The 17,924-nt window shown below is 39.1% G+C and overlaps 2 protein-coding genes across 2 annotated transcripts in view; one reads left to right on the forward strand and one right to left on the reverse strand.

Moving 5' to 3' along the window:
- The window catches only part of LOC134665865 (kelch-like ECH-associated protein 1B), a 34,536-nt gene extending 24,306 nt beyond the window's left edge, over positions 1-10,230 (reverse strand). The window contains exons 1-3 of the mRNA XM_063522897.1: positions 9,972-10,230; positions 5,108-5,268; positions 1,665-1,778 (exon numbers count right to left, since the gene is read on the reverse strand). Of these exons, the coding sequence (XP_063378967.1) occupies positions 1,665-1,778; positions 5,108-5,260 (267 nt within the window). The 5' untranslated portion in view covers positions 5,261-5,268; positions 9,972-10,230. The remainder of the gene's footprint in view (positions 1-1,664; positions 1,779-5,107; positions 5,269-9,971) is intronic.
- A 1,424-nt stretch (positions 10,231-11,654) lies between these two features.
- On the forward strand, positions 11,655-16,869 carry LOC134665845 (ran-binding protein 3). Its single transcript, XM_063522874.1, has 7 exons — positions 11,655-11,731; positions 12,201-12,293; positions 12,621-13,015; positions 13,639-13,776; positions 14,436-14,557; positions 15,029-15,152; positions 15,732-16,869. The coding sequence occupies exons 1-7, from the start codon at positions 11,713-11,715 to the stop codon at positions 16,068-16,070; spliced, it is 1,230 nt and encodes a 409-aa protein (XP_063378944.1). The 5' UTR covers positions 11,655-11,712; the 3' UTR covers positions 16,071-16,869.
- Positions 16,870-17,924: the final 1,055 nt, after the last annotated feature.

A 17,924-nucleotide genomic window follows, 5' to 3' on the forward strand; every position in this document is an offset into this window, starting at 1 on the left:
TGGTTTCCCCTAAGATTCTTATCAAACGCATTACAATGAGTGAATCTACTTTTCCTTGTCACTCGTTGCCATGGTTACGGTCCCCTGGGTCACTGTTTCGCATTTAAACAAATCATGTATTTTTGTGGTATCTAGTTATAAGTCCTTCCCCAAGTGGGTCATCTACCATGCATGTTAGCAGAACTTGTTATAAGTTTAACAGTTACTAACTATTATTGTCCTAAACAAAAAGAAATAGTTGATCGACCCTATTCATTATTTACGGGGATAATACCTCGAAGATCTTGCTTTAAATTTAACATAATTAATGAAAACGAATTCTGTTTATACGTCAATAAATTAATTTTTAGATTAGGGTGGCCAGTTACAAACAGGTGGCCAGTTACTGGCGAATTACCCTATAAGCTTTATTAGTTAGGTTAGGTACAACTTATAAGCAAAATTTTCTAAAACTTAGGTATAGGCAGTTACCTAATACTGGTATTACAAGGTCAAAAATGTAGAATTAACATAAATCGGCAATTAAATTATTAGTTATGGGTTACGGTGTGAGCTGAGCGTGACTTGCACTTTTATTACAACGAACTCGTATATAGCGTCTTGTCACCTTGAGCTATTGTACCTACGAACTGAGCACTCACATTAGGTAACCAGCATAAGTATAAAATCGAGATAGGTAGCAACCTTGGGTAAGCAAAGACCAAATTTATACTGGTTAATGTGGAGCTAGCGCTTCGGTAGACGCTGGGTGATGAGGCTATGCGTAGTGCGTACTTGTTTACGTTTTACGATAAAGTAAAGCGTATCAATCAATATACGCATACACCACCGGTAGATAACTACTGATCTAAGAGCAACAACATTAATTTTTATAACATTTATATTCATACGTTTAGTAGCAAACGTATAAACTCATATTAAACACTAATCAATATGTAAACAGACCCTAAGGCTAAAGGGAAATTTATACTGTGATTTTATTTGCACTAAAACCAATATAAAGAAAATATTATTGCAATTCGTAGGGCCGAAGGCGACTAGCTAGTGTCTGAGCGAAGCGCATTTTCGTGCGAGTTCGTCTGCCGCTATGAGCGGTGTTTTAATGAATGAATCTGTCATGACAAGGAGTCAACTGGGGTCACGAGTCGCCCTACAATTTACCACAACAGTGTATTACAACTACACAGTGTATACGTAAGATGATATTTTCGCAGCCGCTGGTTAATAGGGTCGATCAACTATTTCTTGTTGTTATTCTGTCCCCAGCCGGTCAGGAGACAATAGGCTATTATACAGTATTTAAAATAAATTATTTTACAGTATGCATGAAATAAAACACCAGATAATTATTAGAAAAACATAGATAGGAGTTATTTTTAAACACTAGTTCCATTTAATAAATCGGATAGAAATATAAAAAGTAGGCGAGTTGACCGTGACGTCTATAGTAGCATAGTTTCTTAGAAGAGCTGCTGTACCATGTTCTACAAACGTGCTAAGTAGATGTCCCATTATGGAAAGGCCTTATAACTACCAAAAAAATCAAGTTTAATTCATTTAAATACGAAATAACTAGTACCTATTTTAAAAGTGACCCAGGAGACCGTAAACATGGCAACTAGTGACAACAAAAAGTTGATTCACCCAATAATCGGGATCCTTACCTTAAAGTAGGGGCTGCCGGCGGCTAGAACGACTTTGTGGACGTGAAAGAGCTCGCTGCCCACCTCTAGCACTACGTCTGTGAGCATGTGGTGTGAACGCATGGTGAACATCATCTGTGAACAATGCATGTTTGCCGATATTAATACAAGAGCAGGGACGTATTTACCCTAGGGCCATCCGGGCCATGGCCCGGGGCGCCAATGCGTCCGGGGCGGCAGGGGCAGCATTGCCTCGCATTTCGCATTTTTTTATTTATATTGTTTTTTCGTTGACTTCTGGAGCGGCGAAACTTAGTTATTGGCCCGGGGCGCCAAATATCAAAATACGCCCCTGAACTCTCCTCGTCACGCTTTGATTTTATTACGTAGGTAAATATAAATTTAAAATGTATTGATGATGAACTTTCAAAAACCCGACCGATATACATATGTATGTCGTCATTTCAAACAGATATTTACATTACGAAACAGCAAATTATGTAAGTACTTAAAACATTTTTTCTTATATACTACATACTAAAATTTAATAGGTACAAAACGAGATATGTAGGGGTTAATTATGATAATATTGAACCTGCTTTATCGGTCATCGTTGTTCTACCGGCTCTATTCGAGTCGTCGGGACACGCTGTATTTAGCTCGAATGGATTTACAAGTAGGATATATGATTTAGAATGCCTATTAGGCATAGCGTGATTATAGCAGTAAATGAAGCGTAGAGCGGATGTTACTGCTGCTGATTTTATTACGATTTATGTAAGTAGATATACCTAGCCACTACAGTTCACCTGAGTAAATATGACCTTATGACATGGGCAACATTAACATAATTATTGATCCCATATTTTATATGATACACAGAAACAATACCAGTAACGTACTCGTACGTGTCTCTTTACTATTTATTACTCTAGGACGCTGTTCAATCAACTACAAAATGATCTATGCTCCTAACGCCTAAAAATATCTTAATACTGATCTTATTGTACATTTTAATACATGTGTTTTGATAGCGCTCTCTACACACGAGTTATAAATAATGTAAATTATGCCAATCTCAGATGACATAATGAAAATCTATAAATATAGATACATGCCTAAGTAAATTTAATTTGAATATGTATTTCAAATTGAGAATAAATTTAATGTATTTTTTTATCGCGCGTCACACTAAACGCGCAAGTCATCCTAGCTTGCGTTATCCGCGATACTATGTACCTAATATACATCTCATACCGTCCGCGCATATAGTTGTTCAGAATAACATTAATAACTCTTTGACCGGACAAATTCGGTCATGTCATGCTAAGTCAATGTCGTAGCTTAGATTCGAAAGGAACTAATAGCCATAATAGATGTTTAGAATAGGTAGTACATAGACATTTACGGTAATTCACGTAGCTAACAATAAGTTTCGTAACCTCATTTAATAAAGACTGGCGAACTACCTAATAATTTGTCAGCAGAAAAAGGCCCGAAGTTCATAATTTGTATGTGAGTTCAATCCTTCGGGCCTATTTTTCTATTGACAAAATTGGCGTGTCAGACTATTATACAACCAGACGGTAGACTCCTCCTCAACTCAACCCTAGGTATACGGCGTTATCAATGTGAACTCTAGGCGCTCAATTGCACTTAAAGAAACGCATCGGAAGAACTATTGATTACTCATAATGTTTAAAAGTACCAAATTAAACATTCAGTCTCATGAATCATCAATTGTAATTGTTAAATAGCAATATACGTAACTGATTAATTGCATGAATTAAAAGAAATTTGTTAGCAAGTCAATTTAGGTACCTACCTATCATAAATACTTACGAAGATTTATTACATACTGCTCATATCATAATATAACAGATACGACTTATTAATATCCTTTAGCCCCCTTATTCATAAACGTTTACTAAAGTTGACAAGCCGATAATAATCGTTTGTCCCTTTCCGACGTATTGGTATGATGGAAAGGGACAAACGATTATTATCGGCTTCTCAACTTTAGTAGACTTTTATGAATAAGGGGGTAAGTCTTTAACAAAGAAAGAACGGAAGAAGAAACAGTCATGGTCTTCATCAGCACCTCTACGTCACCAAATGGTGGTTTTAGGAAGTAAATGCACGAGTCAGGTACTTTCAAAAAGAATTGTTCCCTGGATTTCTTCAGGATTCCATCATGAAAATCCAGACATGATAAATACGAATTGAGTACTTAAGTACCCACTTTTTGAGGTCAGTTAGGAAAATACAAATTGTTACAATTTTGGGGTTTTTTATCGTGACCCAATGCAATAATGTTTTGTATTTTGTGCCTTATCGCCGCCGATTGATACGCAAACTAATTGTAGCTTTAGTCGTAGGTAAGTAATATAACTAATATAAAAATGAACAGTGATAGCAAAAAACAGTGGCGATTTTTATAGTATAATCTAGTATTCTTCTAGTCTAGTGTAATCATTATAATCTGTATACTATGGTGACTTTCTGTAAATTATCGCAGTGTCATCACATCTTGCACGAAATATTACGATAACAATGCCGTAACGTTTAAGCTTTAAACAAATATGTATATACATTTTCAAACAAACAATCGAACATTACTACGCATCTACCTAGTATGAATACCACCACATGCACTTATCTTGATAAGTTGTTATACTCTATTGAATCGTTTTGAAGTTACATCGCTGTATGGGTTGGCAACGTTGGCAACAAAGAGTATAGTAAGTTGGCAACGCATAAGCGACAGGCGGTTGTCGCCTTATTACATAGGCTATGCATTACCGGTCGACAATAAACAAAGCGTAGGCACGCAGGTGAAGACTGGCTTGTCTTGTAACATTTTGGTGTAGTGTATCGTGTTACAACTCTTATAGTCTCGCTCCAGCTTTACTATAGGCTGTCGTGTCGGTTTGCCGGAACTCCATTTGAGAGTTACATCACAAGAGTAAAAGCGAACACTTGGCTTGAGATGTGAAGCATACTTGATACTTGAGCAGGGCGCTGAGAACGAGCATTCGGCGCGTAGCTGAAATGTAACATGATCGCCTCGAACGATGCATTACGCCGCAATGTTATACCTAAATCATATCAGTCTCCACTCTCTTTAGTTTGATATGCGTATTCGATAGTCAATAACTTGAAGCTCATTATCTTGCTCAGGTACGCCGTTTTGACTCTCGAAAGCACAAAACACACGTTCGAAATAAGTAGTTATTATGTATAGGTATTTATCGCAAGTAAACGAGCCAAGCCCGAATCAGCCCGACATCTGTTCGCCACGGGCACACTACACCTGCCAATTTTGCGGTCGTGGTTGCCGCTCCCGTAATTGGCTTATACAGCCATGAAAATCGTTGTCACCCTGCCTGACACTGTTTGTATAGTCTGCAATAGACTGAAAGGCCTATGATGTATAGGTACTCCTAGCTGTGACCGTCACCCACCTTCATAAAGTCGGAGACATAGTTGCCCATGCAAAAGGTCATGTCTCCGACATCGTTGCAGCCGGCACCGACGTCGCCCTGCAGGGCCTCGTAGTTGATGGGCGGCATGTCGTCCAGCATGTTCCGCCCCGCCCCCTCCATGTCCGCGTCCATGACTTCCTCTGTATCAATCAGAGAACATGATTTGGATTTTGCCATTGGAACGACTAACTGCATATAGTAAATCAGAAGAGAACTCGTGATAATTATGGATTAATACGAGTAAAGCGCATTTAAAGCTTAAAACAATCTGATAACGCGCGTAATCTATGTAAACCACAGGTGACATAGGCGCGAGTAGCGCGCGTACTGGGGTCAAAAACATTCTGTGTTAGCGTCTTTCCTGTACACATACACAAGAGTTAAGGGCTATAAAGGTTAATTTTCTTGTGTATGTCTACAGGAAAGACGCGAACACAGAATGTTTTTGACCCACTGAGCGCTTTCTAGACGCACCTTAACAATGCCATTTAAGTATGTACGACAATGAAAAACCTGACACCTTGACATTGACCAAAAACTGGTTGAACTTCAGCTTTATCGCGAGTTATCTCGATATCTGGTTTTCGACGCAAAATTGACCGATTGTAAAAATAAACAATACACAAAGCTCGGGAGTAATTAGGTATGTAAGACCTAGAGAGTATGAGGTAAGGCACGCTACGTTAAAGTACCTATTAGGTACTTTCATTCAGAAATAGTTGAAATACTAGCTTGTGAGTTTGGGAAATTGTAGGTAATACCACAGAATAAATAATAGTACTAATAGGTACCTACAGGAGACTCACTTTCTAACAAAACGCGTCTGTACCCAGTAGCCACCAAAATTGGTGTAGAACGGATGTACTTGCAGCTACCTGTTGCAAAGCATCGAAATCGCGGAGTGAGCTACGCCTGGAAATACTAAGTGACACTTGGGTGGATCAACTTTTTTGGTTACTGGGTTGCCATGGTTATGTCCCCTGGGTCACTATTTTAATATATACCTAGTTATATAGAAAGATACAGTTTGATGGCTCCTCTACACGATGGGCCAACGCCGGCCACTCCAAGGGACGCAGCCATGCGGTAGAATGAGATAGTAACATCACTTGCTCCATGGTATAATAATATACTCCGCCTGGTACTCTCTTGCCGTCTTTTCTAGGTCACCTGACTGACACAAGCCTACGTCATCATGCGACAGCGCTATATGATAATATGCGATAGCGCTATATATAGCGGCCATGTTATTGTGACGTAGGCTTGTGTCACTCTGGGAAGAGAAGACCATGTTTTATTATGACTATGACTTGCTCCCTCTAACGCATAAATGCGCCCCTTGGAGTGACCGGCGTTGGCCCATCGTGTAGAGGAGCCATGAAACAAATTGCAATAGATGTAGGTACCTATAGGATAAAGCGACTAATAATGCTTGTTTGTAACACATTGTAACTTTGTTGTTATTTAAAGGCATACTAACCTGCATTATTACCATTTGTCCCGATTAGGACCTCCGCGTATTCCTCGTCACTTTTCAATGTTTTAATTAGTAAACTTCTCATAATACTTTGATGAGTGGATCATACACTTATCTCACTTTCAATTAAAATTGGTAGCTATCACAATCGCCTATTCTTACGCACTAGTAAACTAGCAATCTACCATGACTCGACAGTTTCAAAGTTCAGTTGGCAACCAAAAATTTACCGCGAATACAACCCTCAGAAACATGTTCTCCATTACACAGACCAGTTAATACTGATAAAACCTGCGTCTTGGTCTTCATCACCCCCGTATGGGCTCGCGTATGCGTGCCGTCGTGATTCAGCAAGAAACAATCCCGCTTGGAAATTGACCTATACGAATAATCTAATCGCGATTAAAATTATAACTGAAATACATAGACCCCTATGAGTCTATGACATCGCTATACCACAGAATAAATAATAGTACTAGGTACAGACGAACTCACTCCCTAACAAAACGCGTCTGTTACGATCAGCACAGATATAGCCGCTAGGTGGCGACAGCGCCACGCGCGGCTTTTTTTTGGGCCCAATTTTGGGTTGGGCAAACCCCAAAATTAGGGCCGAACGGTTGTACTTTTAGCTACCTGTAGCAAAGCGACGAAATCGCGGAGTGAGCCACGCCTGGCTATACCTAATCAAAACTTCAACGGAACTAAGAGAAACAGAATTTGTGGTTAAGGTCCATACCTACTCCCTTGCACTTGGAACATTAATGGATTCGAGAATTAATTGTAATAAAAGGTGTTAACAAGAAACTTCCACTTGTATCACAAGTTACAATTCTTTTAAAACCAGGTCCCTGCTTTTTCATTGCAACCTTTTTCCGCGGTACTCTGGACTCAACTATAATGAGTTGATTATATAACATGTTAGTGAAGTATAATTAGACCAATCACAATTCGCGTTGAGCATAAGACAAAACAAAACAAAAGACATCAATGAGCATTTGGCTCAATATATCCACCCTCACCCTTCATTTCTGCGGGACTTAGATTTTCGTTAGATACCAGTTTGTTTAATTATTTCGGAAAAAACTATTATTGTACACAATAGTTTTTTAAATAGCTTTTCAAATCTTGTACTAAAGGTACAAGATTTGAAAAGCTATTTAAAAAACTATTGTGTACAATAATAGTTTAAATCACGTTGCAACAACGTTGCTACGTGATTTAAACCCTTTACTCAATTGATAAGGTCTTAATTGTGTCATGATAAAATACCTACTACTACTAATACTTTGATCTGTGGAACTTAATTTGATACAAGCCTGATAATAAATATAATACTTACTCAGTGTATTGTGGTAAACCAATTTTAGCAGTATTTGTTTTCGTAAACTATTCGGTAAATAGTAACTAAGTAAAACTTTCTTACAATAACCTGTACGTATATTTCTGCTAATATTTGTAGATTATACTATGCAATTGAATTGGACTGAGGTTAATTAATATGAAGTATACAGTAACAGACACTTTCGGGGGAACCCCCTCATATAAAGATATAATACAATAACAATAAGGTTGGGTTTAAATACCTGACATTATATGATTTATATGTATTAGGAAAGTGAATGTGAAATATAATTTCGTACACAAAAAAAAAAATCCAAACTTAGTAATATAGAAAAAAAAAATTAAATTAGAAGTCAATTTAACCTCGTACGACACAGGGCAATTTTGGTGCTTGTGAACATGGAACTTTCGTCTATTTCTATATGAATTCGAAACTCGAATTTAATTTGTACTTGTACACGGGGACTTACGAGTAGAGATGCCACGAATATTCGGCAATAGTAGGCAACATTCGGCCGAATACCGAATATTCGGCAAAGTGGCCGAATAGGCCGAATACCGAATAGTTGCCGAATATTCGTGGCATCTCTACTCGTAAGTCCCCGTGTACAAGTACAAATTAAATTCGAGTTTCGAATTCATATAGAAATAGACGAAAGTTCCGGTATTCGGCCGAATGTTGCCTACTATTCGGCCGAATACCGAATATATGTTACACCTACCTAAAAAGAAAAATTTCACAAAAAAATAACCAAAAACTTGTATATTTAATATCTAAAATGTATTCTTGGAAAGTGGTTAAATAAGAAGGCAAGTTTTTGAGCATTTGCTGATTCCAAAATATTTTATTTTTTATCATGGGTCTGATTTGATTGACTCTAACTACATTCATTAATTCTGTTCAACATAAACATATATCTTAGCAAACATTGTGCTTTGTTGGCGAACAGTTTTCGTAATAATTGTGACTCAAAATGTTCGCATGTTATGCCGAATATTCGGTCGCCGAATATTCGGTATTCGACCGAGAGAGGAGGCCGAATATTCGGTATTCGGCCAAATTCACTATTCGGGGCATCTCTACTTACGAGGTTATAATACTTTGATGTAACCTTGGCCACACGTTTTTACTCATTTTGACAAGAAAACATATGTGGCACAATACATCATTGCATTACTAATTGAACTGAGCATCTGTCAATATGTGGACAATTTCCGCCATAGGGTAAGGTCATTCCATTTGGAGCAGGCGGAGGGTATCCTGTCAAGCTTCCTTTTCGTAGGATATTAGTATTATCCTCTAGCCGCCCATATGTCAAACTTAGCCAAGCAAAATTAAATTTTACTTTGTCAACACAAAGTTCAAATTAGAATGGAATCGGAGACCTTTTTATATATAGGTTCCGGGCGGCTAGAGGTTATAGTGACCAATGAAGTCTATAAACATACAGAGATTTAGAGATTGCAGAGAGTACAAAGGTTATGTTCCGCAATGCAATATTCATGTTACACAGGTAGTTTAAATTTTATTTAATAAAAATGACTGAGTAGTTAAAAACAACATTGACGGTTAAAATATCACAGATTATAATTCAGTTTTTGATTGACTTACACTATTTTCGCATTAAAAGGATCTAACATAATGTTTCCAGAATGTTTTATTTCTTAGCTCTGAAGGATATTAGCAGTTACTTGTTAATTTTAGAAAACATATAGAGCTGGATTAGTTATAATAGAATGGAGTGCTTTGGCCCCATGTTTATGGTAAAACAATCTTAACATGCATTCAAGTTCAATAATTAATAAACAAAACATAATTTGATGAATGATTGTACAAACAAAATGACACGGAGAAAATAAATATTCTGTTTTTGTAAAGGTAAAGTATTAAGGTGCTTAGAATGATGATAAAGATATAAAGAACATGAAGTATAAAGTAGTGTTTGCGAGTCTCGTACAGATTTACAGTTCCAAAAGCGTCACCAAAGTCCTGTAGACTGTTAAGCTAAGCTTGACACTTACCTGTTATATTTTAGCAGAAAATAAAATATATGCTGTAACACAGTTCCTCAAAGTTGCACAAAAACAAGGTACATCGCATGAACCTTTTAAATTATTTTTTATAGTTTACTTAAGCTAGTTCAGTGCACATAACCATTTTTGTATCCTAATATTATTTATTAACTAATGGTTATAAAAATGGAATGTTATATTTATAAAATAAATTAAAAATTGCAATAATTTAATGTAGCACACCCAATGACGTACATACATAATGACTATACTGTCAACGATCTGACATTGACGTTTGAAGTCATTTTGGTAGACTATTCAAGCCTATTGGTAAACCGCTTGTATTATGGCTCCTCTACACGATGGGCCAACGCCGGCCACTCCAAGGGACGCATTTATGCGTTAGAGGGAGCAAGTAATATTGCTATCTCATTCTACCGCATGGCTGCGTCCCTTGGAGTGGCCGGCTTTGGCCCATCGTGTAGAGGAGCCCCATAGATATAAGAATATATACAGACGCCTTCCAAGCGAGCTGTCAGTGGGACCACTTTTTGTTTAGTGTACGATTAACAAAGCGACCCACTTTGCTGTAGCCATGTCGATAAAGTCATATCGATAAACTACCGACATTTCTTGCAATTTTAATTTTACTTCAAAGGTTTAACTATACCTAAAATGAACAAAAACGCTTTTTTTCTTTATTGTGGTTATCAGATCACAATTTTGTAGTCACGCCCCAGGAGAGAACCAAGGGAAAGTTCAGATATTTAATTAAAATACATAAATACCTATTAAAATAGGTGGTCCGCAATAATTGAATTATTTTATTACATTATAATATATTCATTATCCATTAGCATTTCAATTATGTTTATGTTTAACGAAGATATTGAAGCTTCAATTAATCGCTATTTCGTTCCGCTGTGTAGCGTTTATCGATATATAACATGATTAAAATCGACTTTTCACATCCCTAAAAGAGCACACATATACGTTTTTACGCACCCATGCACAACCCGGGTCGCCTAAAAAGGGGCCACTTGGATTTGAAGTCCATCTTGTCAACAGTATAGTTGTCCTTTTTTGACAAATGGCATTTTAAAAGAGCGAGGAGAGAGAAATGATACTAGTTGCTGCGCCGTCAAATAGAACAATAAAGGTAGGGGCCTTGGAGGAGCCCATAGATATTTTTAGTTAATTTTATTTCTTTATCCATCATTTCTCTTAGGCTAGGGTTTTTATAATATGAATATAAAAGTAAAATATAAAAACACTTACAAAACAATAAAAAATACATATAAACACATTATAAAAAACCTAACCTAGGGTGCCGCCAGCAGCGGGGCAAGGCCCAAGCTACCGGTGGTCAGGGCTGCAGAGAGAGGAACCGACGTACTATCCGCGCCGTGTCCAAGATCACCGCCTTCTGCATACTACTAATTTTATTTATTATTATTGGTATCTTTGTTTGTTTGAAAATAAATAGGCCCCTGTACATATTGTGCCTGCGTGGGCCAGTCTGGGGGACGCATTTATGAGGGAGCAAGTGATATTACTATCTCATTCTACCGCATGCCTGAGTCCCTTGGACTGGCCTGCGTTGGCCCAATATGTACAGCGCATCAAACTTGAAGTGCGGGTTGTGCGGGTTCCACGAACGCTCTGCTCATGGCAACATTGACATAGCTGTCACTCATTTTGCTTGTCTGTCTCGACCACAAACCAATAGCCCAATGCCCAATCTTCTACAATGGCAGATGCAAAGCAAGGTATTTCAACCATGATTTTTATAATACTATTATAATTTCCTAATACTAGGAGTTCTCACCATCAAAGTCAATCCATCCCTTAACTGCTGTCTGAGATATTTCTCGTTGAAACGGCTCAAAGCTTGTTGTAAGATCTAAGGCCATGCTGCACATTCAACGTAATTTTTTTTATCTTCATTACAAGTAGCTTTGGATATGACATTCAGCAAACATTTTTGCATATTCCTGTTACATGCTGAATAACAACATTTGTCATTAAACGCTTCCCATAATGTAAATATCAACGTATTATGTGTATGTGTCATGGAGTCGATTCGCGACTGGGATGCAAAATAAGATAAAAGAAATATCAGCGTAAATGCACATTTTACTATAGATTCAATAGTTATTTATTATACGTCCAAGGTTTATTTTAATAAAAATAGTCTCATTTTATTGGATGGTATAGAGTTAAATCGAATTCTTACAGAAATGAACAATGGAACATCTCAGTCACGATCTGTTTTGGCAAAACCTCGTCTTGGTGCTTTCGGTTCCTCTGGGTTTGGAGCTAGTACTTTTGGTAAGTGCCACAACACATGCATGCTTGTAAAATGAAAGCTTTTCATGACTTTTCAAGCTGTTCATCTATACCCATCTTACTCCGAAGTAACCCAAAAGTGCTACATGGGTCAAACATTTTAGCATGAGTTAAGGCGATGCATGGACTCTGGAGGCCTGCTCATGGAAATTAACTAGATTTTTTTCTAGGAACATTAATATACCTGGCAATATAAAAAAAACTAGTTTCTTTATGCATCAGGCTATTCTATATTAGGAATAAGGTATAAAATAACTGTATGTGTATATTGCTAAATAAATCTAAATTACATTAAATTAAATATTTCAGGGTCCATATTACGTCCATCCCAGCTGAAGCCAGGCAACAATCCATTCCTCAAAGTCACTGACACAGAAGAGGCTGAAAAGAAGGAGAAAGCTGACAATGAAACTGAAAAACCTAAAGGAGAAGAAAGGCTTACTGAAACCAAGGAGGATGCTCCAAAATTTGTGCCTCTTGGTGCCACAAGCAGTGCTTCAAGAACCTCCACACAAGTCCCAGCGCCCACACAGCCTGCTTCTGGGACATCAGGGTTTGTCTTTGGACAGAATTTAAGTGAGCGAGTGGTTATTCAAGACAGTGTTAATAATGGCGACGCTGGGCCGTCAGAGCACAGTATGAAGAATGGTACGTCTGAGCTGTTGTTCACAAGCGCAGCTGCATCTGTTAAGGAAAATAGTCAGGTAAACTTTTGTTTTGTACCTACAGTTATTTCCGTACACAGCGGGAAGAAGTTGATATCTCTCGAGAAAAAATTGAAGAAATTTGAACCTTATGCAATTTACTTTCAAGTTCAAATTTCTTCAGTAGAATATCTCGAGTTATCAAGTTCTTCCCGCCGTGTACGGATTTATACTTTGGTTCGCAATGCATGTAGAATTTAGTGAGCATTATTATACGAAATTTAGTACTAATAGTTTGTTATTTCGATGTATGCTCTTACAGAATTCAAATAGTTTGATGTTCTTTCTGACAAAAATGGGAATTTCCAATATGTGCAAGGGAGAGTCAGAATTTTATGTGTGAAATATGGTTTGCAGCTGTCTGTTTGTTTGACGTTTGTTAGTACTTGGACACATTTTTTTTGAGCTATATGAATCAGTCAGTCATATAGCCCCATAGGATAATGCCATAGCATTATTCCCAACTTAATTACTTTTCACTCTACTTGTATCAGGCGCAAGCGAGGCTCGAACTCGTAATTGTTTTTTAATTTTCCTAGAATCGGGTTAAGTAAATGGGACAAGGTCTAGCGTGCGAATATTGCGGTTGTCAACATCATGATCAGCCGTTTGGTCTGTTCCAGGAGTCGGCAGGGAGCAGCTCGGCGGGCAGCGCGGGGCTGGCGGCGGCCGCGGCCGAGTACGAGCGCGCGCAGGCGCGGCCGCCGCCGCCCGCCGTCACCACCACCACGGGCGAGGAGGACGAGATCAACGTGCTGCAGGTGACTACCACCTTCCTCAAAAGCCCCCTTTTTTATATGCCACTGTTATTGAAGAAGAATAGCCGTTGTTGTCGACTTTGATTTAACAGTTCTCTAAGTCTACATATCAAAAATAACGACGCCTTACCTATAGGAGTTGTTTAAGAACACTTTCAATTGCGACAATTTTGAAGCCTACAGTATAATATATTATTAGTATTATTTGACTGATATCTACTATTAAATTTATTAAAACATGTCACTCAGTTCTCAGTTCTTGAGTCCCTTCCGGTTCCGAGGTTTTCCCGAGGGTCTACAGTATGGGGTATGGGGTTCTTCAAAAAAAGGGGTGTACAGGTTTTTAAAAGGTCGGCAACGCGCATGTACCATCTATGGAGTTGCAGGCGTCCATAAGCTACGGTGACTGCTTACCATCAGGCGGGCCGTATGCTTGATTGCCACCAATGTAGTATAAAAAAAGTCAATTTCTCTTTATTACTCGATATTTTTCACTCCAAAATACAAAGCGCGTTGACAGACCGATGCAAAATAAAATTGAATATGTTCGAGTTTCGCGCATCGTTTGTTAAAAAACACGGACAATTGTTGCCATGGCGACTTTTTGAGATGTTTTTCGACACCTTATTTTAAGTCTATAACAAAATGTTGTATAATTCCAGCTGTCGTGCCGCTTGTTCGCTTGGGAGGCGGGCAGCTGGCGCGAGCGCGGCCGCGGCGTGCTGCGGCTCAACGACGCCGCCGCCGGCGCAGACGCCTCGCGGCTTGTAGCCAGGGTGGCCGGGTTAGTACTGTCTACATTCTTGATGATCAATGTCTGGCCTATTAAAAATGACAATCGTTCATTGCCAAACGCCAAACAAACATAAAATATGTATCGGGATAATAGATACTCCGAAAAATCACATGACTAATTCATTATTAAAGTATCAATATGCGTTTTCTACAACAATGACGATGTCATCTTGGCTAGGCCCCCATTAAATAAATGTATGTAGTTTCTTAACGACTTTTTAGCACATTCACTGCGTCGACCCGCTAGGGGCTATTCATAAATTACGTCATTTCAAATTGGGGGGGGGGGGGGGTCAGATTCGAAGCATAACGACGTAATTTATGGACAGCCCCCTAGGTGGATTCTCTATTCGTAGACGCTTTTAGCTACAAGCTCGTAGCGCTCTCGCTGGCAGTGTACAGTGTAAAGTATTATCGAGTGGAGACGTTTTTGTACAAGTCCATGTACTATGTGTTCCAGATCGCTGCGCGTGGTGCTGAACACGAAGATCTGGCCGGACATGGTGGCGGAGCGCGCGGGCAGCAAGTCGCTGCGCATCACCGCCACCGACGCGCAGCACCAGGTCAAACTCTTCCTCGTCATGGTGAGCCTCCCACACCTCAATTCCTGCATTTCTAACTGCGCGGCCACGCCCTCCACAAGTGGTATGGGAAATGGTCGAAAGCTCGTTAACGCGGATGGAAAAAATTTTCACGCCCGCCAAATCATGGAATAAATGTGACGTTATCTATGAAAAGGGACCTTATTGTCGATGGCGCTTACGTCATTATTAACGATGCTCCGATATAAATACAATGCCTCGCGACGCTGTGCGGCGTAAGCGCCATCGACAATAAGGTCCTTTTTCATAGATAACGTCCCAAATAATAGTACTAGGAACAGAAGACTCACTCTCGAACAAAACGCGTCTGTTACGATCAGGACAGATATGGCCGCTAGGTGGTAACAGCGCCACGCGCGGCTTATGGCTATCCACCAAAACTGGTGTGGAATGGATGTACTTTTAGCTACCAGTAGCAAACCGACGAAATCGCGGAGTGAGCCACTCCTGGCCAAATGCATTAATGTAACAGAAAATATTTTCAAATCAAAAGTTTACATTTAGCGATAGCGTTTATTAACCACACAAATTAACTGCTTTTAAACTATTGTTGCGTTTTAGGGTAACCCTGGTGACATCGTCCAGCTTCACCGCGCTGTGCTGGCGCGCATCTCACTCAGCAAGCGCGCGGGCGACGCGGCCTCCCGCCTCCGCGACGCGCGCGAGACTGGCGAGGGAGACGACTGTCCCGCGCACGCGCACCGGCTCCACGCCCCGCCCCTCGCCGACGACGAGCAGGACGCACACACTGAAGACAAGGATGGCGACTCAGAGAGCAAAGACGGTGAAGACAAGGATGGTGATGCGGAAGACAAGGATAGCAATCCGCTCAAGAGAAAAGAACCGGTCGGCGACGAAACCTCCCCTAAGAGACAGTGCCCCGAAATTTTAATAGAGTGATCCGGCCCGCGGTACTCGCGGTGCCAAGTGAGAGACACAGCCTTGCAGCTCTGAGTTCGTAGAATTGTGGGGTCTACCCTCGTTTGACTTACAGATTCTTTGATCTAATGTGACGTTTCGTCGAATCTTGTAATAATATATATTTTCCTTTACAAATGATAGAACAAACGTAACCTAATATATGAATTTATTTAAATGGGAATATATTCTGTTATGGAAAGAGATTCGACGAAATATTCAATTCGATAAACAATTTTCGGCCATTCGAGAGATATCCAAATTGTGAATATGCATAGGGTTATTTAATGTTTAAATTGATGCGCTTGTTGAATTAGTTGTTTTAAAAAGTTGGGCCAACCAACCGTATCAGTAAAAATAGCTGAAAGAATCATACTATACGGCTAATCGCTGTTGTTACGTCATAGAAATATAGTATGCTTTCAGCTACTTACCTATTGGCTCGTACGGTTGGCCCAACTAACCCCCTTATTCATAAACGTTTACTAAAGTTAACAAGCCGATAATAATCGTTTGTCCCTTTCCGACATATTAGTATGATGGAAAGGGACAAACGATTATTATCGGCTTGTCAACTTTCGTAAACGTTTATGAATAAGGGGGTAAGTAAATAGTCATATCGGCAGGGAGCTTGGGAAAGGCATTATACTTTGTGTAGTACAAAAGCGTGAAGTGCGAGCGCGGATCCGTCTCACATTCCTGAAGAGAGCAAATTACAGATGTTCGGCCGGAGCTGGATGCCAAATATGTGTAATAATTGTTTTATTTCTGATCGATCATAATGTATAACAATAAATAACTAAGACCAGTAAAGAGTATTCATGAAAATAATACACCTTCCCATCTTAGGGTGGTATTCTACCTGTCCAATGTCTGTGCGTCTCACTCTCTCACTAAAGCAAAATGTGAAACGTACAAGACACATTCGACAAAGAAATTGAATAGGTAAAAAACCACCCTCATTTACGTGAAGTCGAACTATTGTTAGCCGGTAGGTTAAAAAAAGTAAGTAGAAGTACCTATAAGGGTTAAATTGATCAACACTTTATAATAGTACTGTTCAACAATATTACTGGATTTAGAAAATATATATATGTACTCGTATATTAGTTACTCGTAATATGACTGCTCTTTTACTGTAAACGAAGTAACTTCGAATCCCGTGAAGATATTTCATGATTCATGATGAATAAAAATACTAAAACAATTCTTATGCGTGGTTGGATGAAACACCCAGAAATGGCAACAGTATACAGTATGTACATAGTTGTCCATATCAGTACTCTGACTTGTGATTTATCATTACTCTTGGAAAATATATCACAAATCTCGAAAATATAAAACATTTTTAATAATCACGAGGCTATAGGTTTACTACCCAACAATTAACATAAACTCCCCATTAAATATTGAATCCCACGCCAGCGTTTAACTAGCGGTTGTTGCTCGTAAAACAACTTAATTGCCGCCTAATTGACAACGTGATTGGTACTACTAAGTATCCCATTAAGGGGCTTGCGAAATTAACACCCTGTCACGGATTGATTTAATCATCTGATTAGAGGGTGCTTCATTTTGTAAAATCTACTGTCCTTTCTGGATTTGCGAGGATGTCGATTCTGAAGGTATATATGTCGGCGGCCGATCGTAAGATCAGGCATATCGTGAAATTCCTAGGTATATCGTGAAACGTGAAAATCTTTGACTCGTTCCCTGAGTCGACGGAGCCCCGCTAGTTCTGGGCAGTTTGCCCTTCGGGCATCTAAAGCAACCTAACGAACTTATCCTACATATATATTGTTTTAATGTTACTATCGTCAAAACATTACACAGGAA

The sequence above is a fragment of the Cydia fagiglandana genome, chromosome 7 (genome assembly GCF_963556715.1).
Source record: "Cydia fagiglandana chromosome 7, ilCydFagi1.1, whole genome shotgun sequence".
Lineage (NCBI taxonomy): Eukaryota > Metazoa > Arthropoda > Insecta > Lepidoptera > Tortricidae > Cydia > Cydia fagiglandana.

Excerpts from the sequence above, each read along its gene's own strand:
- LOC134665845 (XM_063522874.1), top strand. Across the intron at positions 12,294-12,620 it reads GTTTGGAGCTAGTACTTTTG|GGTCCATATTACGTCCATCC; the intron begins GTAAGTGCCACA and ends TAAATATTTCAG. Across the intron at positions 14,558-15,028 it reads CTTGTAGCCAGGGTGGCCGG|ATCGCTGCGCGTGGTGCTGA; the intron begins GTTAGTACTGTC and ends TATGTGTTCCAG.